The sequence below is a fragment of the Adiantum capillus-veneris genome, chromosome 7 (genome assembly GCF_014529385.1).
Source record: "Adiantum capillus-veneris isolate H3 chromosome 7, ASM1452938v2, whole genome shotgun sequence".
Lineage (NCBI taxonomy): Eukaryota > Viridiplantae > Streptophyta > Polypodiopsida > Polypodiales > Pteridaceae > Adiantum > Adiantum capillus-veneris.
In genome coordinates, this window is record NC_140937.1 from 154,096,215 (window position 1) to 154,117,980 (window position 21,766).

The window sequence follows — 21,766 nt, forward strand, 5'->3', positions numbered from 1 at the left end:
CAATCACATGCTTTGTGCATATCAAGCAACAAGGGTAGCATTAGGACAAGTGTCCTTCATACCCCTTTGAGAGAGAGGGCTTGAATAATGCTTAAACAATTAATTAAACAAACTAAAATTCTCATTAGACCTTTGTAGAGGTCAACTAATTGGCTTTAGGCACTACATGAGGGCAGCATGTGTAGGTGCTTGACATGTGTCCTTGTTGCCTCTTAGTCTTGGGCTTGCCTTGAGTAAGTGCGTGTATGTGTTCTCTCTCATGCCCCTAGCTTTAGGGGTCGCCCCCCTTCTTGTAGGGATCATGTTGACTTTGGAACACCTCACCCCTTGAGCACCTTAGTCATGAAGCCCCTTAGGCACCTTTATCATCAAGCATGACAAGCACCTCAAGAACCTTAGTCAGCAAGCACAACAAGCATCTCAATCACCTTAGTCAGCAAGCACGATAAGCACCTCAAGCTTGGGCCGGGTTCCCACCTCAAGCTCAGCCATATCCTGCCTAAGGTCCTAGGTGTAAGGACTTTTAACACTAACCTTTGGAGGTCTTTAATGAAGCTAACCCTAAGGTCTTTCAAGCTCCATTAGCTGGTCTCGTGCTGAGATAGATCCATAAGCACATGTCTATATTCTAACTCTCCTTCTCGTTTATTCTCCCACATTAAATGATCAGTTTGATATCAAAAAATCATTTGTATATCTGCGTGCTGTTCGGCTAGAACCTCCTTCTAGGGGTTTATGTGTATATGTATATATATGCATGTATATGTGTGTGTGTGTGTATATATATATATATATAGTGAGAAGTTCTTTATATATACATAAACCCCTAGAACGAGGTTCTAGCCGAACAGCGCGCAGAGCTCATTCCACAGGAAGTTAAAGTGTCCCTCATGCGCTGTTCGGCTAAAACTCTTTTTTAGGGGTTTTTGGACATTTTCTCCCTCTCTGGGTATCAGAACAAGGCAAGTAGACAGTCGGTTTTTAAGTTTTTGGGCGTTTCGAACGTATTGGCAGTGTCAAAATCATTAGTTTCTGACACTGGTTGATAATTTTGTTAAAAATTTCAATGATGTCGAAAGCGGTATTGAATGAGCGGCGCCGACTGAAGGAGTACGAGCGGAAGTGCGACGCGAGAGAGAGTGCGAGAAGAAGAGCACGACGATATGGTGAACTCGCTCTACTGTAATGTGTAGAGCATAGTGAGTTCTTATTAGGTTTTTACAAAAGAATATGTGTACATACCTGGTGGCCCGCCCACTTACTTGGGCGACCACATTGGGCTTTATACCCCAACAACCTCCCACTTAAAGTCCAATGTGGTACTTTAAGTGTGAGAGAAGGTACTATACAAGCTAATATACAAGAGATATAGAGAAGTGATGTACTACCCTACACCTAACTGCTTGCGAAAATGCGCAAAGCTCTCTAAGGGAAGTCCTTTTGTAAGTAGATCAACAGGATTTTCTGTGGTGTGAACTTTGACAAGCTGAAGTTTCTTATCCTCGAGCATTTCCCTGATGAAATGATACTTCACATCCACATGCTTTGTCTTTGAGTGATAAACTGGATTGCGAGCCAATTGTATAGCACTTTGACTATCACAATATAACACAGGCATCTCTTCTTTGATTCCCAAATCTGTTACTAGTCGATTAAGCCAAATTGATTCTTTGCATGCCTCTGATGCTGCAACATATTCAGCCTCTGTAGTAGACTGAGTAACACAATCTTGTAATCTAGAACGCCATGATACTGCTCCACCAGCCAATGTAAAGACATACCCTGACGTAGACCTTCGGTTGTCTAAGTCACCTGCATAATCTGAGTCTGTAAAACCCTTTACACTTAGCTCCTGACTCCCATAGCATATACGCATACTCTTTGTAGCTTTCAGGTATCTCAATATTCCTTTCACTGCCTCCCAATGTTTCTTGCCTGGGTTTGACATGTATCGACTTACTACTCCCACTGCAAATGCAATGTCTAGGCGAGTACCAATCATTGCATACATCAAACTACCCACTGCAGACGCATATGGAATCTTATCCATTTCAGCCTGTTCTTCCTCAGACACAGGACAATCTTGTTTGCTAAGTTTCACATATGGTGGCAATGGAACACTCAATGCCTTTCCCTTCTCCATATTGAAACGTTGCAAAACCTTGTCAATATACTCTGTTTGAGATAACCAAATAAACTTCTTTGATCTGTCTCTCTCAATGCGCATACCAAGTATATGACTTGCCTCACCCATGTCTTTCATGTCAAACGATTTTGCCATCTTTGACTTCAAAGCTGAAATTTCTTCCAAGTGCTTGCCAGCAATCAACATGTCATCCACATACAAAATAAGGATCAGCCAACTACCATCCTTAGCCTTCTTTGTATATAGACAGTGATCGAACTCACTACGCTTGTAGCCTTGAGAAAGCATAAACTTGTGGAATTTATGGTACCATGCCCTCGGTGATTGTTTTAAGCCATAAAGACTCTTTAACAACTGGCATACCCAATCTTCCTTGCCTTTCTCAACAAACCCTTCTGGCTGCTGCATGTAAATTTCCACATCTAAATCACCAAGCAAGAACGTTGTCTTGACATCCATTTGGTGCAACACCAAATCTAATATGGCAACCAATGCAAGAAAGCATCTCAATGTAGTCATCTTGACCACCGGAGAGAAGACTTCATCAAAGTCAATGCCTTGTTCTTGCTTAAAGCCCTTGGCAACAAGCCTTGCTTTGTACTTTGGCTGACTATCATGAGCGGTGATCTTATACCTGTAAACCCATTTACAGGGTAGAGCCTTTTTGCCCCGTGGTAATTTAACTAGCTTCCATGTCTGGTTTTTATGCAGAGCTGTCATCTCTGACCGCATGGCCAATTGCCAATTCCCGGAGTCCTTCATTTGCACTGCTTCCTTGTAACATGAAGGCTCATTGCAATCAGTCAACATGACATAGTTCATAGATGGAACAAACCTATCAGGAGGTCGCGTGACACATCCAGATCTACGCACAATAGGTGGCTCAGGCTCAGCCACAACCTGTGGTTCCACTCTATCCTGTCCTTGCTCCTCTTGAGCCCTGACATTTTGTCTTGCACGTGCAGGTCCATCTTCTTGGAAGACAACTCTTCTAATCTCCTCAACCCTCTCTGGTTTAGAATGATATTTGGATTCATTAAAGTGAACATCATTGTTGCGGACAACCTTTCTGGATTTGGGATCCCAAAGTCTGTACCCCATCTCACCAGAATTACCATAGCCTAGAAAGATGCACTTTCTACTCTTTGGCTCAAGTTTGTTCCTAAATTCCTTTGGAACGTGAGTATATGCCTCACAGCCAAAGACTCTGAGATGCTTGTATGAGGGCATTTTGCCTGACCATACCATCTCTGGCACTGAATCCTTCTGCAAAACCTTGCTAGGAGATCTATTTACAAGATGAACAGCTGTTGATACAGCTTCAGCCCAAAACCCATTTGGCAGTTGTGCATTAGACAACATACTTCTGAACTTCTCTTGTATTGTCCTATTCATCCTCTCAGCAACACCATTTTGAGGAGGATTGTAAGGAGCAGTAAGTTCACGTTTTATACCTTTTGACTCACAAAAGTCCTGAAAGGCCTTTGAAACATACTCTCCACCATTGTCAGTGCGTAAGCATTTAAGCTTCTTGCCACTCTGATTCTCCACAAGTGTCACAAACGTTTTGAAAACACTAAACGCTTCATCCTAGTGCTTGAGAAAGTAAACCCATACTTTCCTCGAGTAATCATCTATAAATGTCATAAAGTAAGAAGCTCCCCCTAGAGATAGGTTAGGCATAGATCCACACAAATCACTATGAACAAGTGCCAACTGTGTATCTCTTCTACTGCTTCTATGCTTATGTGGTTGCTGTGTTTGCTTACCATACAGACAATGTTCACAGAATTCAAAATCATTAAATGAAAAGCCAGGCAAATCACCAGAACGAGACAAGATTTCCATTCCCTTCTTGGACATATGTCCTAACCGGCTATGCCACAAAGAAACGTTCAGCTGCTCGGTTACATTGATTACATTTTTAGAGACATTTGATACATAAATCATGTAAAGTCCTCCAGACTTTACTCCATGTGCTACTGTCATAGAACCCTTGGATATCTTCCACATGTTCTGTCCAAAAATGGTGACGTAGCCAGCATCATCAAGTAAACCTGTGCGGATCAAGCTCTTTGTAATTGCGGGAACATGTCTCACATTCTTCAGCGTGAAAGAAGAGCCATTCTGAAACTTCAATTGAACATCTCCAACACCTAAGATCTCACATGTCTACCCATTGCCTAGCCGAACATGATCTTTAGTGGTCACATAAGAAGTAAACCACTCCTTGTTTGGAGACACATGAAGTGATGCCCCTGAGTCTATAATCTAGTCACTCAGTGCATTTCCATCAGATGCTGTAAGAAGAGCTGAGTCCATTGTATTCTTCAAGAAGTAGATGTCTCCTGACACTAGACTGTCATCCTCTGCAACAGTGTTTGTCACATTTATTTCTTGAATCTTCACTGAGGACTTGTTCTTCTCACCATGGTCTTCAGCTTTCTCTTTGCCTTTTTCTGCTTTCCATTCTCTGCAGTCTCTTTTCATGTGACCCTTCTTGCCACAATGGTAGTATTCTATGTCACTCTTGCCTTTAGCACTGCGGGACTTGCTACGAGACTGATTCCTCTTTCCACCTTTGTACTTTTCTTTGGTCCTTCCCCTGACAACTAAGGCTGTTCCTTTGCCTTTGTCCATTGTCTTTCTATTGGTTTCTTCAGTAAGCAGACTTCCTTCTACACCTGCTATGTTCAAACCATCTGGAGGTGCAGAATTACTCAAAGCTGTGCGAAAAGTGTCCCAACTTTCCGGCAATGTGATCAACAGGAACATAGCTCTAACAGGTTCATCAAACTTGACACCTTGAGCTGACAACTGACTATAGATTGTGTTGAATTCATTCAGATGATTGGACATAGGTGTCCCTTCTTTCATCTTCAAGTCAACAAGCTTCTTAAGCCAGTATACCTGTGAAGCTGCACTCTGCTTCTCATAAAGATCACTCAGCTTTAACCATGCTTGATAAGCCGATATCTCGTCTGCTACATTGAAGTAAACGCTTTCTGCTAAAGTCAGCATAATGGTAGAAAGTGCCAATTCATCCATTTCGCTCCATTCATCTTCGTCCATATCTTCTGGTTTTATCCCCTTGAGCTTTATAGGTTTTATCTGCTTCTTTTGTACAAACACGTGCCAAATCTGCTTCTTCCACAATGGGAAATTGGTTCCTTCCAGCTTCTTGATATTGTAAAGAACAGTGTCATGTGATCCAGCCATAGCTACGCTTCACAGTAGTTTACTTTTCTGAGAAAAATTCGGCAGAGTTTCCCCTGTAAACTGACCTCTGAACCAATATCAACCTGTCAATGAACCAAGAAAGCTTCAGATTCTGCAGAAATTTTGGCAGAGTCTGCTTTGTAAAATGGCTCTGGTGTACTAAAAACAGCTCAAAAAACACTGTCTCTCTGACACTGTAAGCTGCGGGTAAACCTGTCCTGCACCTGTACTGTCTCTCACTGTCCTGTCACTGTCCTATAAGCATAGACTGCGACAATGCCTCAACGGCAGTAAAGCAAAGATACAATCCCAACTGTCTAACTCACAGTCAATACATCCTAGCTGCCTATCTAAGGGTGCTCGAGGGATCGCTCCAAGACCTGTATCACCAAAAGGATCTCAACATTCGAGAATCCCCCAGCTCAATAAAACCTCACTCGACCCTCAACAAAGGCTGCAGTAAATCTGACAGTACATAGACTTCCCACAAAGTCATACATCCACAAATTTCCCACTGTATGCTGTAACCACTACGGCGGTTGTTTGCTGCGTGACTCACAGCCAGCACACCCTCAACAGACATACATCATCTCTGACAATACATCCCATGTGGAAGTACCTGCAATGTCAGGATGAAATCTGGAATATCAAGCAGCAAACACAAGCTACCTGATGAACTAGTGGATGTCGCCTACAGTCTGTGTGTAGATGCGCCCGTGTCGCATGTGACACGCCTCCAAGAACTGTGAGCCGTCCTTCGATGTGTAGACAGCCACAAATCAACACTCTGGGAGTGTCGATATCCTCAGCACCTGCAGTCGTAGGCCGAAAACCCCAAATTTGCAGAGTCGGATCTGCACCCGTCGAGACCACGTAGTCAAAAATGGCCTGCGCAGACCTTTGTCGAAGCCGAACGGTGGCCGAGATGACCTCAGAATGAAATTCTGACAATACCTAGCCATTCGGGCTTTCCCACGAGATTTGGGGCCGTGTCTTCGCCTGTCGAATTTCACTCCAATCTGAGCTGGTGACTCTAGCCTCCTGCAGTGCTGCCCTGAGCCTCGATCTGAGCTCTGATACCAGTTGAAGGAGTACGAGCGAAAGTGCGACGCGAGAGAGAGTGCGAGAAGAAGAGCACGACGATATGGTGAACTCGCTCTACTGTAATGTGTAGAGCATAGTGAGTTCTTATTAGGTTTTTACGAAAGAATATGTGTACATACCTGGCGACCCGCCCACTTACCTAGGCGACCACATTGGGCTTTATACCCCAACACCGACGTCGTGAAAAAGACAATCGTATCTAATGAAAAGGTGACATAGGTTAGCAATGTCATTCAAGTTAAGCGTACATTGCATACATGACCTTAAAGAATCAATAGAAAAGCCATCTTAACAAAAACATTGATCAAAACATAAGGCTTATCCGTGGAAACACAACATTTGGTCGTAAACTAGGTAAGAAATGATTGGGACAGACTGATTGATTAGGAAAGAATGTTTGTCAAGCCTTTTGGTATGGTTTCTCTTAGACTCTCTACTTACTAGCATTGATAACAAGTGATAGCTGCCATGGCGTGAGATGATGCCCAGGGTGCACCGTCATCGGTGGGAAATGAGTACGACCAGGTTGCCCAGTGAAATATTGCGGACTTCTTGTTTTATCGTGGCATGAGACAACATCCAAGTTGGTACCGATGTTGCTGCGATGGGAGTATGCCCAACAGTTAATAGCCGAGTAGTTTGGGACGCTCATGAATAACAATGGTTTTTTTTTAAAAAGTATATGCAGATTTGTTCTCATTGTGCAAGTCGAATTACTAACAGAAACCTATTCCAAGAGTGTCTTGAAGAGAACCGATCTACTTCTTTTTCTTTAAAAGAATGTCTTCAATATTGTTTGAAAAGTTGATGGAGCAAACATGTGATATAAACTAATAAAGAACTTCAATGTTTTTCACATTGTGGTAATAATTAGAAAACAAAAAACCAAAGTAATGTTAGTGCGGTGTGGAAATGAGAGAATGAAGCCATGATGGCAACATTCTGTGGACATTGAGTGTGTGTGTGTGAGAGAGAGAGAGAGAGAGAGAGAGAGAGAGAGAGAGAGAGAGAGAGAGGATTACTCAATCAAAGGTAGTGCCTTTGTCTACTGTAGATGATCTTGGTACACTAAATGCCACTCGAGCATTTCGACATACAAAAATGTCATCACTACATCTAGCCATGCTCATCATACTAACCTAGACCATGGGGTGAATATTCATACATTAGTTTTGAGTGTAATCTTCAAGTTGGATGTACTAAAATCAGCAATGGCTAGTGCTTTCCATTGGTTTCTACCTTTAAAGGGAAGATGATTTGTGACTGTTCCTTGTAATAATGGTGTGGTATCTCTCAGCATTCTTGCCAAATTTCAATCAAGTGCAGTGTTTGCATTAAGCATGAGGGATGAGTATAAAAGGAGAAGCCATCAATTTGACAGCACCATCACTTCCTTCCTGTTGTTTATGAACAGTATTAGCTTCTTTGCAAGTACAGTCCTATTCAGAAGCTCTTGAAAGTTGCCCACAATTTGTGGACCGATTCAGCCTCCAATCGCCCACCCCTCACAAACCATTTGCATTTACAAGGCACAACAGATACAATACATTAACAGCACCATTGTTTCCTAGCACTAGCATCATCATTGCACTTGCACTCCTCTTCAAAGCCTTTCGGAAAAAAAACCTCCAAATCCAGTCAGACAAGTTCCGACCTTTCAAAAGCTTCCTGGTGTAAGCAGTGCACAATTCAATTCACCTGTCAATATATAATATCTGTCCTCTCACTCCATCTCTAGCCATTTGTTGTCCCAAGCACCCTGTCTCTGCCTAATTCTCTCCACCTCAGAAACACAATCCTGCATCCCAGCATCTGCATATATGTTTGAAATCAAAACATATGATGTTTCCCTCTCGGGTTGAAGGCTTATTGCATGATTAAATGCATGCCTTGCGAGTTGGACATTGCCATGAGTGCGACATGCACCTAGAACGGACACCCAGATGGCAAGATCAGCCTTCATTGGCATGTTTTTCAGCATATTTTCTGTCCTTCTTAGGTCCCCAGCCCTGCCAAGTAGATCTATAAGAATACCAAAATGCTTCAAATTAGGAGTCAGTCCAAAATCCTTATCCATCAAGCTAAAATACTCCAATCCCATTGCTAAGTGACCAGAGTAACAGCAAGCTGAAAGGACTGAAGCAAGCAAAATTTCATCAGGCTTCCTTCCGCCCAGTATAAAGTTTTCAAACAAGTGCAAGCTTTTTGCAGAGTTTCCTTCAGATGCATGACCATCAATACATGCACTCCACAACATAATGTCTGGCGACAAAAGGCCATCAAAACTGGTTTGTGCATCACCCATGCTTGCACAGCTTCCATACGTATAAACTAGCGTTGTTTGCATGCCAGAGATCGAATCGAAGCCAGAAGAGACCACATTAAAGTGAAGATACTTGCATAGTTCCAAGCTTCCACATTCCCTGCAAGCTTGAAGCAAGGAGACCAACGCAACGGCATCCAGACACACTCGCTCCTCTTTCATCTTCATGTAAAAAATCAAAGCCTTATCTACTTGTTTTTGTTCAACATAGGCAAAAAGAAGAGCAGTCCATGACACTGCATTACGCTGAGGCAGCTTACTGAAGACATCCTCTGCTAGAGGAACACTTCCACATTTGCCATAAACATCAAGAAGTGTTGACGCGACAATCATGTCTGACGCAAAGCCTCTTCTCAAGGAGTCCATGTGCAATGAATTAGCAACTTCCAAAGCAATAGGCTTAATAGGTTGCCCATTCATGAAAGATGTTTCTTCCTTTTTAGCAATAGCGGCACATGCTTGAAGCAACATAATGAAAGTCACATGTTCTGGTTCAGTATTCTCCACCTGCATCTGGCAATATAGCTGTAAAGCCTTTCTACCTTCTGACCTCTCAATATATGCGGAAAGCATTGCATTCCATGACACAACGTCACGCATGGACATGGCACAGAATGCATGCTCTGCATCCGCAATTGACTTGCACTTGCCATACGCACTCACAAGGGTGTTCCCAACCATGAGCCGTGATGCATAACCCTCAACAACAGCATCTGCATGTAGAGCCCGTGCCAGTGCTAATGACTTGACCTTAATTCGTTGCTCTTCGAAAACCTCTTTTTCCGCCAGAATGCCACATGCCTGCAGAGCAATGACTGATGTTACCTCCCTGATGCCCAACCCTTCCTTCAGGATTTGTCGATATAACAGCAATGCCTTTTCACCCTGCCCCTGTTCCACGTAGGCTGAAAGCATTGAAGTCCAAGAGACAACATCCTGTTGAGATAAATTGCAAAATGCATCTTCTGCTTCTGCAATGGTCCCACACTTTCCATACATGCTAACAAGGGAGCTACCAACAAAGGCATCAGAAGCGAGGCCCATCCTGCGAGCGTACTCATGAAGCTTCTTGCCCTGTGTGAGGTTAGACAAGAAACCGCATGCTTTGAATAGACTAACAAGGGTAAACTTGTTTGGATGCACATTTTCCTCTTGCATACACTGATACAGCTTGAGGGCTTCCGAGTGATCCCCATGATCGACATGAACAGAGATAATGGCACTCCAGGAGAAGATGGTGCGGCAAGGCAAGGTACAAGAGAGCTTCCAAGCTTCAGTCGCAGCACCACATTTTGCGAGGGTTACAACCAGATAGTCGCCGAGGAATCCAGAAAGCTGAATGCGATGATGAAAGATGCAAGCAAGAATTCGTTTAGCTTGTGGAAGGGACTTGAGTCTGAGGCAAGCTTTAAGAAGAAAGAGCAAGGTATCGGAGGATGGAGGGCTGGGCAGGCCAGAAAAAGAGTCAATAGCAGTCTCGAGCTGACGGATGCTGCTGATTGATGATGGGAAAAGCGCCTCTCCAGGCGCGGCTTCTTTCACCCAACAAAGAGAAGAGGATAAACAGGCTTCCTTTCGCAGCCCGCTAACACTCTTAGACGAGGATGAGCAAAGGGAAGAGGAAGGATCTGTTTTCGGCGTTGCGGGGATCGAGTGGGCTCGTCTGAAGATCAACGATGAGCTGCTTCCATACCTCAAAGCTCCAAGCAAACGAGCACTTCGCATGTCATGATGATTCTAGTAGTTTGCCTTCGTTACTAGTAGTGTAGGGGGTACCCGGCTGGAGAAAATCAAGAAAGAAAGGGAATCGAGGAAGATGCGTTCGAGGAGGATGCGTTGAGAGGGGAGCCTCAGGACTATATAACACATAGCATTTAAAGAGGGGAGGTAAGGGGATCAATGGTAGGGAACTGGAATGGAGCTTATCGAGGGGATCTGGACTGTGCATACCTGTAAAAACTAAACCTGGACAGCGGAGGGGGCTGGGCAGGCTGGCCAAATTCAAAACATGAGCCATGGGACGTGTGGCGACTGCTGATTGGTTGCATGGTGAGCCCGCAGGTGGGGGGATACGGGGGTTTGGCGGGGGGGGGGGGGGGGGGTCCTTACAGGATTTTGCGCTACTGGTGGATAATCCCGTCATCGCTCTAGCTCAGCATCGTTTGAGGGCCAAGCGGGTGAGGGCATCTCCTTTTCTCGCTGGCTGTGAAGGTTGGGATGCATGCGTTCTGTGTGGGCAGAGCATTGAAGGTGAGCACAAATTTTTTTCTCGTTGAAGGGTTGGATGCGTGGGTTCCATGCATGCTTTCTGCAAGCATCTCAGGGCTCGACCATGGGGTTATGCATGAGCTTGGCCATGTGAAGAAAGGGAGTGCGTTGTGTGGCTGACTGTGTGTGTCTGTGTGTGTGTGAGAGAGAGAGAGAGAAATAGAGGGAATTATTGTCATGCTTTTCATGAGCTAATTTGGCTTGAGGTTGTGGCTAGGGGATGGCTCGTTCACCTGCTAGAAAGGGGAAGAGAACATGGCAAAGGGGTGGTTGCTCTCGCTTCACAAGAGGAAAGGCCGATGTAGAAGGGGCTACTTCTCAACCAAGGAGAAGTCCACGGAAGCACACCTTGCATGAGATGGGCACACCCTCGAGCCTAAACATCCGTCCGCGAAAGAAGTTGGTGGGCTCAAGGGAATGTGGAGTTGAGACAGAGGATGTAGCAAAGGGAGAAGCACAGGAGGTATTTGAGGATCTTCCAAAGCAAGAAGAGGCAGCCAGCATCCAAGAACCAAAAGTCTATTTAGAGATTGAGCTCCCTGATGGACGGCTAGCACGCCAATGCCGCGCAAGTGCTGATTGCCCAAAGCGATCGGCCTTCATCTTCAAAAGACTACGGATGATGTCTCACCTCAAGACTTTCCATGGAATCACTGTAGAGATTGAAAAGCGCCCTGGAGGTCGCCCCCTCCACAAAGAAGCTGAGAGAAGAGCAAACCTCATGCCTAATCCGGAAGTGAAAGCTTGGCATAAAGCAGCTTTAAAGAGATTTGGCGACAAGGATAGGAAGTTTAGGCAGAATTGTAAAAGGTATCAGCGCATCACGCGCATACGGGCTCACCAAGTATGGAAGGACCTCGAAAATCAGTACAAGCACATGTTAGAGGCCGCTTTTATTGAGGAATTTGTGGCTGGGAAGATGCGAGACTACATGGCAGTCAAGGCTCTCCGGCTGGCAAAAATTCAATAGCGCATTGATGAAGGTTACAACACACATGTAAGTTTCCGATTTGTCTAATTTGATTTTCTTTTGTCATCAATTTTCATAGTATGTTTGCACACCATGTTTGATTAGTTCATTCATTTCTACTAATTCTCTAACTACCATGCTATGGACATTCACAGAAGAGGATGCATGATATTCCTCCTTGGCTTGAGGCAGCCTTGGAGGACACTGACAATGAGGACCCTTTCCAGTATGCTCCCGAAGGAGAGGACGACAATGAGAATTATGAAGACAAGAGAGAAGAGGGCCCAGGACTTGCAGAGACATTAAGCAATCTTAAGCTCGATGAGGATGTATGTGTCTAGGATTTGTAACTTTTGCTTTTTTGTGCATAAGTAATTTTGTTTAGGTGTTGAGAGCGGTGAAAAAAAATCCAGCATGTTGATGTGTTCTAATAAATGTGCATTCATTTCTGGCCTACATTGCTTGCAACTCCAACAAAGAAAAAGCTTCCGATTCAAAGAGGGAAGACACAAGAGAAAGCTATTGAAATAGGCTCTCCTGATGATGCATCTTTGTCGGCTCTCCTATTTTATGTCGGTAATAACCAGCTGACAGTTGAAAAAATAGGCCATGAAATCAGCCCTGCCACTCCGACACGTAGTAATCGGGCCTTCTACAGGTGGCTTTTGTCAACCATCCCTATGTTCACAGTTTTCTAATTGTTTGATACTCACTATGTTCATGATTGTGGCATGTTGGATGTAGATTCTCTTCACATGTGCCTATGTCGCTCAACTCTCTTCGCTTTGGCCTACGAGTGGACATTGATGATCAGGCTCTACGCTTCATCTTATCAAATAAAGCATCCACGCGCACGATGAATCTATTTGCAATGTAATCACCGCCATGTTTTTGTTATTGAGTGGTATGCATTATGGTGAGCAAACATGTGCTTAACATACTCACTTTTACAGGTGGATGGAGTACACACTAGGCTCAGATGTCCTCATGCAAGTGATGCTTGTGGACTCTATGTGGTATTCTGTTGTGGATGCGACTTTGGGCAAGCAAGATTCCATGCGGGTCTTACATAACTTCTTCGGGGAGAGGGACTTTGGTGAATGCGTGCTTACATTTTTTCCAATCATTTACAGGTGGTTTGTAAGGAGAGAACAAAGGGCTGCTAGATATGCTACATTGTGGCTTCTCATTGACATGCTGATGTTGTCTCTCTTTGCAATAGGGAGCATTGGACATGTTGTGTTATGTATCTTGCCACACATGCAAAGATTGCTGGGCTACGTAGGAGAAAGAACCACATTCTCTACTATGACCCACTTGGGTGGACGACCATGATGGATATTGTACCTGTTTTGCACAGGTACATGGGTTGACTTTGTTCATCATAGCTTGGGGAGGTCGGTATATGAAACAAGTTGATATGGCTATCAATGGTTTTTTATCTTGCTTGTTATGAATATGCAGTGCTATGGAGGCGATGGCCCAAGGAGTAAAAGCTCATGATGTCCAACATGCATTGCTTGAACCTGCCACCAAATTTGAGTTAAAAGTGTTGAAAGTATGTCTCCTTGTGCTCTCTCATGCTTGGAAAATTTAGGGCATGTTAGTCATGTTAATGGTTTGATGGTGCAGGGTCCAATTCAACCAAATGCGACTGACTGTGGGTTTTATGTCATGGCTGCCATTCGCTACATAATTCAGTCTTGCTTGCAAGAGAAGAGCAAAAGCTGGGTATGCTTAGAGTGTGTGTCGAGTGCTATCTTTCTACCATATGCATCTGGATATTAATCTCCTTTCTAATTTCCTTCAATCCTCTTGTGTTTGTCGATGTTGTGCAGGTGAAGAAGACATGGTTCATACACGATGATGTGTTGGCATTGAGGCAAAGCCTCCATAGTTGGTGCTTAGATATAGTGGGGGGGGGAATGAGATTATGGCTGGTCACCATATGTGTTGCATTTTGCGCTAGAGGGAGCCAGGTCTATGGCCGTTTTGTACAACAACCCATGACACTTTATGTATGATCGGGTTTAGGGCGAGGTTTTGTGTCAGTCTATGCACAATGGTTTTGTATCAGCCTACATGTAATGTCCAGGGTTTGTGTCGATAAAGTATGTATGGCGAGTTTTATGCTACAATATTCGTTCAAAGAAAGCAAATCATTGGCTACTGATTATGTTTATGTGGGCTTGTTTATGGCGGCTAGCCACATCCGAGATCCATATTTTGTCTATGTGCAGGTTCAGGACTATGTTTGATGTATGTGGGAAGTGGCCATGTTTATGTATACAAGCAGGTTTGTTACGGTTGGGTTTATTTATGTTTGCAGGTTTTTGGCTACGTCCGGGTTTAGTTCCATGTGGAGCTAGTGGCCATGTTTGTTTATGTTTGCAGGTTTATTTCCACGTCTGGGTTTAGGTGTGGCCAGTGTTTATGGTGTAAGCGGGCTGTATCAGAGTTTTATGCTTGAGCTCGATCGAACCCCGATTCCTCATCCATTTCTGGACATGCATCTAGTCCAGCTAAATTATTATTTATGGTGATGTTTGATTTTTATTTCCTGTTGAGTAAAATTTATGGCAAGGTCCGATTCTGTCTAAGGCGACTCCCCGATTATGTATGTCTATGGCGACTCTTTTGTTTATGGCGAGGTTTTGTAACGTGTTCCTAGTTTGTGGTGCATTGTCCTTTGTGACGAGCTTTTGGTGCAATGTTTCACGTTTATATCTGGATCTATAATAGGTGCTCGGTTTTGGGTTGGTTTATGGCTATGTCTGAGAGCCATGTATGTTTTAGGTGCTCAGTTCTGGGCTCATTTTCTTTCTGTATGCAGGTTTATGGCGAGGTCCGGGTTTAGTGATCGGATGTGATCAACGGCCATGTTTATTTCTGTATGCAGGGTTATGGCTTCGTCCGGGTTTAGTGATCGGATGTATGGTTGTTGGGCCATTTTTATTTCTGTATGCAGGTTTATGGCTTCGTTCGGGTTTAGTGATCGGATGTATGGTCAACGGCCATGTTTATTTCTGTATGCAGGTTTATGGCTTCGTCCGGGTTTAGTTATTATATGTACTCTTTGATAAGCCAATGTTTATGTGTATATTAGTGGTCCAACAACCTTTTGTTATACTGATGCATTCTGACCACAATTTATCCTTTTTATCTAGTACTCATGTATATATGACTTATCGCGAGTTCCTACAATCAAGGTTTAGTCTTTTGTTTAATAAGGTTGCAGTCCATTTCGAGTCTCCTATAACTGTCATGTAACACAAATGGCTCGATCAATTTGATGTTATGGTTTGTGCTGACTCTAGGTTTATGGCATTATGGCGAGTTTCGATGGTGTATGGTTGTTGGGCCATGTTTATTTCTGTATGCAGGTTTATGGCTTCGTCCGGGTTTAGTGATCGGATGTGGTTGTTGGGCCATGTTTATTTCTGTATGCAGGTTTATGGTTTCGTCTGGGTTTAGTGATCGGATGTATGTTCAACGGCCATGTTTATTTCTGTATGCAGGTTTAGGCTTCGTCCGGGTTTAGTTATTATATGTACTCTTTGATAAGCCAATGTTTATGTGTATATTAGTGATCATGTAATACAAATGGCTCGATCAATTTGATGTTATGGTGACTCTAGGTTTATGGCATTATGGCGAGGTTCGATTGGTGTTTGTGCCGAGCGACTCTAGGTTTATGGCATTATGGCGAGGTCCGATTGGTGTTTGTGCCGTTGCAGTCCATTTCGAGTCTCCTATAACTGATCATGTAACCCTAAACCGGCTCGATCAATTTGATGTTATGGTTTGTGCTGACTCTACATTTATGGCATTATGGCGAGATTTGTTTTTGTGTGTGTCATGTCCCAGAGTATGGCGAGGTTCGAATGGTGTTTGTGCCGACCCTACATTTATGGCATTATGGCGAGGTTTGTTTTTAGTGTCATACTGGGTGTGTGTGAGCTTTTTGCCAATCATTTATGGTCATGTCCGAGATTATGGCGAGGTCCGATTGGTGGTGTTTGTGCCGACCCTACGTTTACGGCATTATGGCGAGGTTTGTTTTTAGTGTCATGTTGAATGTGTGTGTGTTTATGGTGAAGTCATGCTGGGTGTGTGAGCTTTTGGCAATCAGTTTATGGTCATGTCCGAGATTATGGCAAGGTCCCATTGTGTATGGATGGAAACTATAAGGACCTTCTTCTAAGGCTGATCTGGAAGATGCAAGACCTAGCAAGAGCGAGAGCAAAAATCAGAATCCCAGAATTGGTAAAAGCATATGTACATGGCTGATGTGCACGCATCCTAAACCTAGCAAAATCGCCATCAAGATCAGTTGAAGCATGACCCTTTTGGGATCAACCTATAGCCCTATATAGAGATGCAAGACCTTGTGTTGATGCATTATGGTTTCATTTTGCTGGTGATATCAAAGAGACAACACTTCATTGTTGCGACCACTTACGAGGGATAAAGAACAAACAACCAGATTAAGACAACCCAAATGAACTTCAGGATATCTACAAACTAGTCTAGCTTCTTGGGGACCACATCATATCAATCTAATTGTTCCAAAAACAAATATATTGCAATTGTCCAAGTCATGTTCACAAAACATACATAGCTTGCAAAGTTCCAATGAGGCATGACATATGAGGATGACCCTAAACCGCACGCAAGTCATATAAAAGTAATTCGTGTCCGCGAGGCATAGATCTTCTCATATATCCGCCCATCATCAAGCTTCACAGTGAGATGTCGTTCACAATCAATATGCGATACCTCGTGGTCACATGCTATGATAGAACCATTGGCCGGGTTCTCACCATCCCATAACTGTACAAGGTGGTTCATGATCTGGGAAGTTGAATTTGCAGACATGTGCTTCTGAGATAGAGGGAGCAAAGCATGGCATGTATGGCAACATACTATATTTGAGCCATCAACAAGAAGGGTTTTGCTACAACAATGCCGGCAATTAACACGACGCCATTTCTCAAAACGCACTCGATTTCGCCCTCGTTGGTGCTTACGTTTCAAGGAACCTGTGTTTCTGGTTTTTTTTGCTGGTTCTGGACAACCTTCAACTGCCTCACCTATGCCATCAATGATACACGATAGCCTGCCATGCCCAAGCCGTGTTTGTGTGACATTTGCCTGGATTTGTTTGATGCTACCCTTTCTTGGCAAGCTGATCTCCTCCGGCTCATGGAGATTCTCCAAGTTCTCCATAGAGATCTTTAATTTCTTCAGAGCAACCTCCTTTTGCTGCAATGTCCACTGTGGTAATACATCAGCCAATTGTCGCAAGAACTCCCTAGATTTGTCGATACAATTGACTATCTCCATGTCAACCTGTTGCAAGTATGGTCCAATGCCATTCATATCAGTATCCAGTGCTTTGTCATCACATCCACTCCCTGTTTCAAAGACTTGGGCACATTGTTGCATTCCATCGCTGGTTCCAAGGTCAGCCATTGCATGCACGCTATCCACAATAGGTAAAATTGCATGAAGCATTGGAAAATAGCTTTGAAGTATTAACCGAAGCCCATATAGATGCTTGCATTGGGAGGACCAGTCTGGGCAATCATAGTACGAGGATTGCATGCTCACATGGTACCAAGAGTCTGATGTCATGCTTTGAATCTTGAAGAGTAATGTAGATTCGTTCACCACCTGAAGAGTTTCAGGATTAGTCTTGTATCGTTGACATAGCTTCTCCCCAGCAGCTAGTGCCTTTGTTGCACTCTTGCTTGAACCATACACAGCAAATCGTCCAGAATCCGCTGTCAATGAACATGCCATGAACTTTACTAAGAGGTAGATTGAAGAGAAAGTCCAAGGAGTGGGACAATAGCTCACCTAGCTCTTGCTTTTGCTTGAAGAACTCCAAGAGAGTTCCTCCCATCCAGCTTCCACTCCTCGCATTGCCAACAAGTGCATGTAGTAGATCCAAAGCTGGCCTATTTATCCTCGCATCCAAGAGAGTATACTTGACATATTGCCATAGTCTTTCCACCAAATTCGTTGTGTCCACATTGCCATGGGGAAAAAGACGTCCAAACTTCGGCCAGCGTTCACGCCATACGCATGACTTCGAGCACCATCCATTGGAGACATAACGCTGAATATTTTCATGATTGGAGTAGTCCAGCAAGAGGCGCTGAAAGCGAGCTTCAAAGTCGTCCTCGGAGCTGGAGTGCATCAAGTTACACATTGAAGAATAAACATGTTCTTGCATGTGTCTTGGCACTTGCGGCAAAAGGTTCTCCACCCAAGCCTTTTTGACATGAAACCAACAAACCAGGACATGACATGCTACTTGGACTCGTTGTCCTTCACTGTGTTCAGCCCAACAAGCAGGATCATCTTTGACGGCACTCAAGATGGCATTCAATTCTTGGGGACATTTGTCTATCACAATTGCATTCGGTCGTATGCTGCCCATTCTCCAAAATATCATCCGGATGGTCAATTCAAGGGCAACGCTCTCCTGACATGTCCCAGGGTCACTTGTGCACATCATCAACCACAAAGGAATCCCTGTACCATTTTGATTTGACAAAACAGCTGCATACAATGGCAACCCATAAACGTTTGTCTTGAATGTGCTGTCCCCGGCCCATGCATTATGTTGTGAGAATAGAATACACATCTGAAGCATCCAATCATCTTGAATGATGACGACAAACGTCTTGTTGACGTCTTGCAAAGCATTTGGGTTGTATGGTTGCACATATGCGACCTTTCAAAAGCAATAAGCAACTAAATAAGGACATAAGAAAAAGGAAAACATAAAAATGAAGATAGGGCACTCCAAAGTACCTTCCCTGCGGCTTGTAACTTTAGAGCCTCCATGTACATTGCAGACCAATCATTCCCAGATGCACGACCTAGAGAAAACAAAATGGTTAAATAATTAAAGGGGTGACAAGAAAAGAAAATTATCTTGCTACCTTCATGCCGTAGGCTATATGCCAACTGTTGGACCTCCTTTGAGATCATGAAGAATCGAAAAGTTGTGCGATCTAACAAGGATGCTCGTTGCTTGTGGAAGTTTTCTTTTGAAACTGACATTTTGGCAACATGGCGACATGTTCCAACATCAAAATAATCCTCCATGCAACATTGAAGCACACTTGGATGAACAGGTAGATGATATAAGTCAGCCCGAGAGCCAGGAACATGGCCCTCATGCGTAGCACGAAGCAAAATCGTGACCTCATGAACTCCCTCACTGAATTGAACCTGTGCCTTGAAAGGACAACCGCACTTCTTCGTTTTCCTCTCTCTACGCTTGTTTTCTCCATGATGCCTTCTTGAACCACCACGATGACAGACATAGTAGTCCTCTACCTTTCCTTCGCCTACCTTGGCTGATCTTATCTTAACAAGCCTGACTTTATGGTTTATCATAATACTCTCCAGCACATCACACACATGAAATCTATCTGTAATAATTTTTTCACTTGGAGTTTTCTCACCGGCATTGCCCTTCCCTCCAACCTTCTGAAACATAAGCGATTCAGATTGGAGGATAGGATCCTTCTTACATACCTGACAATTTCTAACCGCATCTTTAATGAATGAAGTAGGTATGCCATGCCTTTTGATATCTGTGCACCATGCAGTTTCATCTGATTCATAGTTTCCAACATGCTCAAATGAGCCCCTTGCTGGTCGACATGATATTGTTCTGTAATGGTTGTCCACTCCTCCTTTGGTGCAATGGCTCTGGGAGGGAGACCCTTCAATAAGATCCTAACTGATCCATGCAGAGGGGATCCTCGGATCACAAGATTGTCCTTCATCTTGTTCCACCGTTTTACATCATGCATGCCGACATTGTGCAGCATACCCAATGTTGGCTTACTAATCCCTTGAAGATCTAATAGCATAAGGTCATAGCTCTCCCGAGAAAAGCTAAAGAAATGGTGAGAAGCATGCAACTCCGGGTCATGGGTTTCCTCCTATGGATTGAATCTGCAAGGAAGGTTGAAGGGAATTCGGTAAACTCCTTTACTTGGTCACCACCACTAGAATGGGATCCTGATTCCATGGAAGCACTACTTGAGCTTGTTGATGACGAGTTGCCTTCCTCCAACTCCTCATTCAAATCAAATATACGATATTGCTTTTGTTTCTCCCCATCCTTGAAAGCATCCAATCGTGCCTCCATCCTGCCCGGCATCCCTCGATCTCCCTTTGCCTTCCAGTTTACGTTTAAGTTAATGGACTGCATAACTTGTTTTGCCTCCCAAGGTACATTGAGGTCCAGCATTTGTCTGCTCTCCATACCTGTTGTGGCTTCTTCCCTCTACCCTCCTGCCTCTCAGAGATAATGCGTGGCCTCTCTGCCCAAACCCCAACAGTGTGGCCTCTCCGCCTGCCAACCCCCCTGAAAAGCGTCCCAAATTCAAATTTCCACCCCGATGACATGGCACTTCCCTCAGCCTTATCCCGCTTGAATTTGGACAGCCTGCCCAGCCCCCCCCACTGTCCAGGTTTAGTTTTTACAGGTATGCACGGTCCAGATCCCCTCGATAAGCCCCATTCCAGTTCCTTGCCATTGATCCCCTTACCCCCCCTCTTTAAATGCTATGTGTTATATAGTCTTGAGGAGAGGGGAGGTGAAGTTGTGTGGACGAAGCACTCACGACGCTGTGCGATAGCTGATGTGAGGCAAGAGGCAGCAGACGACTGAGGTACGGGCATGAGGGGTCACGCACATGGGAGTTGAAGGTTGTTTACCTTTTTTTTCTGTTTAAAAGTCCCACCTATTTGGCAGCATCGCCGATGTGTTGGGTTGGCTACCCTGGGGACTATCTAACATGGGCATTGAGGGGGTGGGATCTACGGTGGGATGAAGGAGAGCCGTAGATCGTGGCAAAGTAATCTCCGGTATATTGGGAATTGGGAATTTTGGTAATTTTGGTTAGTCCTGGGATGACCGTCCTGGGATGAAGGAGAGCCGTAGATCGTGGCAAAGTAATCTCCGGTATATTTGAGGGGTATATTGGGAATTTCCACAAATTAGAGGGGTATTTTGGTAATTTTCCCTTTATTTAACTTGCAGTTCTTACTACGATATTTTTTCCACCAGCACATTTCTAGAATAACATTTGTGTCCAAGGGATCACACTTCCTTTGAAACATTAGCGCATTTTTGCACTGCCAAATAACTCTCAATATAGTGGCTTTTACTATGCATACTAGCTCGCACGACTCACCTTCGGCGTATCTCGCTCTCTCTTACCAACGATACATATACGTGTGTGTGAGTGTGTCATGACCTCACTTGGCCTATAAAAACAAAGCCTCATTCGAGCCTTTTTAACATTCCCATAACAGCTTCATATCTGTATGCCGAATGCTCCTCACTCTCCACCTTCCCTGTTCATAGCTGGCAGATCATACTCCTTTTGAAAAGGAGGCTAGTGTGTGAATAATTAAGAAGAGGACATGGGAATAGCTCCCCTCACAAATTGAATAGGCTCTGTAGTATTGGTGGCTTAGAAAAGGCATGCGCTTGTACCCTTTGTATCTTACTGTGCTTGAGGCTTAATGTACATTCTTTCCTATAATAATACAACTCTACCACTCACGATTGTGAGTTTGGCGAAAAAAAAAAGAGAAGAGGAGATGGGAATAACCTTTCTATCACCCAAGTAATGTAGATGACTTTTCCCGGCCTATTTACTGTAATGGGTCGATTCTCTACCCATTAATTAATTAT

The 21,766-nt window shown here is 43.9% G+C and overlaps 3 protein-coding genes and 1 pseudogene across 3 annotated transcripts; 2 read left to right on the top strand and 2 right to left on the bottom strand.

The window, feature by feature from the left end:
- Positions 1-7,487: 7,487 nt before the first annotated feature.
- LOC147454850 (putative pentatricopeptide repeat-containing protein At3g01580) lies at positions 7,488-10,542 on the bottom strand. The gene has a single exon (XM_086516669.1). The coding sequence runs from the start codon at positions 10,515-10,517 to the stop codon at positions 8,193-8,195; it is 2,325 nt and encodes a 774-aa protein (XP_086372795.1). The 5' UTR covers positions 10,518-10,542; the 3' UTR covers positions 7,488-8,192.
- Positions 10,543-11,616: 1,074 nt separating this feature from the next.
- On the top strand, positions 11,617-12,561 carry LOC147454851 (uncharacterized; annotated as a pseudogene).
- Positions 12,562-12,857: 296 nt separating this feature from the next.
- On the top strand, positions 12,858-14,383 carry LOC147454852 (uncharacterized). Its single transcript, XM_086517438.1, has 7 exons — positions 12,858-12,903; positions 12,984-13,163; positions 13,253-13,390; positions 13,495-13,588; positions 13,663-13,761; positions 13,875-13,898; positions 14,360-14,383. The coding sequence occupies exons 1-7, from the start codon at positions 12,887-12,889 to the stop codon at positions 14,381-14,383; spliced, it is 576 nt and encodes a 191-aa protein (XP_086373564.1). The 5' UTR covers positions 12,858-12,886.
- Positions 14,384-16,707: 2,324 nt separating this feature from the next.
- LOC147454853 (uncharacterized) lies at positions 16,708-19,107 on the bottom strand. The gene is made up of 4 exons (XM_086517439.1): positions 18,987-19,107; positions 18,856-18,923; positions 17,893-18,775; positions 16,708-17,816 (listed from the first exon to the last, which is right to left on the bottom strand). The coding sequence occupies exons 1-4, from the start codon at positions 19,105-19,107 to the stop codon at positions 16,708-16,710; spliced, it is 2,181 nt and encodes a 726-aa protein (XP_086373565.1).
- Between the last annotated feature and the right edge of the window lie 2,659 nt (positions 19,108-21,766).

Excerpts from the sequence above, each read along its gene's own strand:
- LOC147454853 (XM_086517439.1), bottom strand. The coding sequence starts at position 19,107 with ATGTCAGTTTCAAAAGAAAACTTCCACAAGCAACGAGCATCCTTGTTA. Across the intron at positions 18,776-18,855 it reads AGTTACAAGCCGCAGGGAAG|GTCGCATATGTGCAACCATA; the intron begins GTACTTTGGAGT and ends TGCTTTTGAAAG. Across the intron at positions 17,817-17,892 it reads CAAGCAAAAGCAAGAGCTAG|CGGATTCTGGACGATTTGCT; the intron begins GTGAGCTATTGT and ends GTTCATTGACAG.
- LOC147454850 (XM_086516669.1), bottom strand. The coding sequence starts at position 10,517 with ATGCGAAGTGCTCGTTTGCTTGGAGCTTTGAGGTATGGAAGCAGCTCA.
- LOC147454852 (XM_086517438.1), top strand. Across the intron at positions 13,164-13,252 it reads TTTTTTCCAATCATTTACAG|GGAGCATTGGACATGTTGTG; the intron begins GTGGTTTGTAAG and ends TCTTTGCAATAG. Across the intron at positions 13,899-14,359 it reads CATGGTTCATACACGATGAT|GTTTTTGGCTACGTCCGGGT; the intron begins GTGTTGGCATTG and ends TTATGTTTGCAG.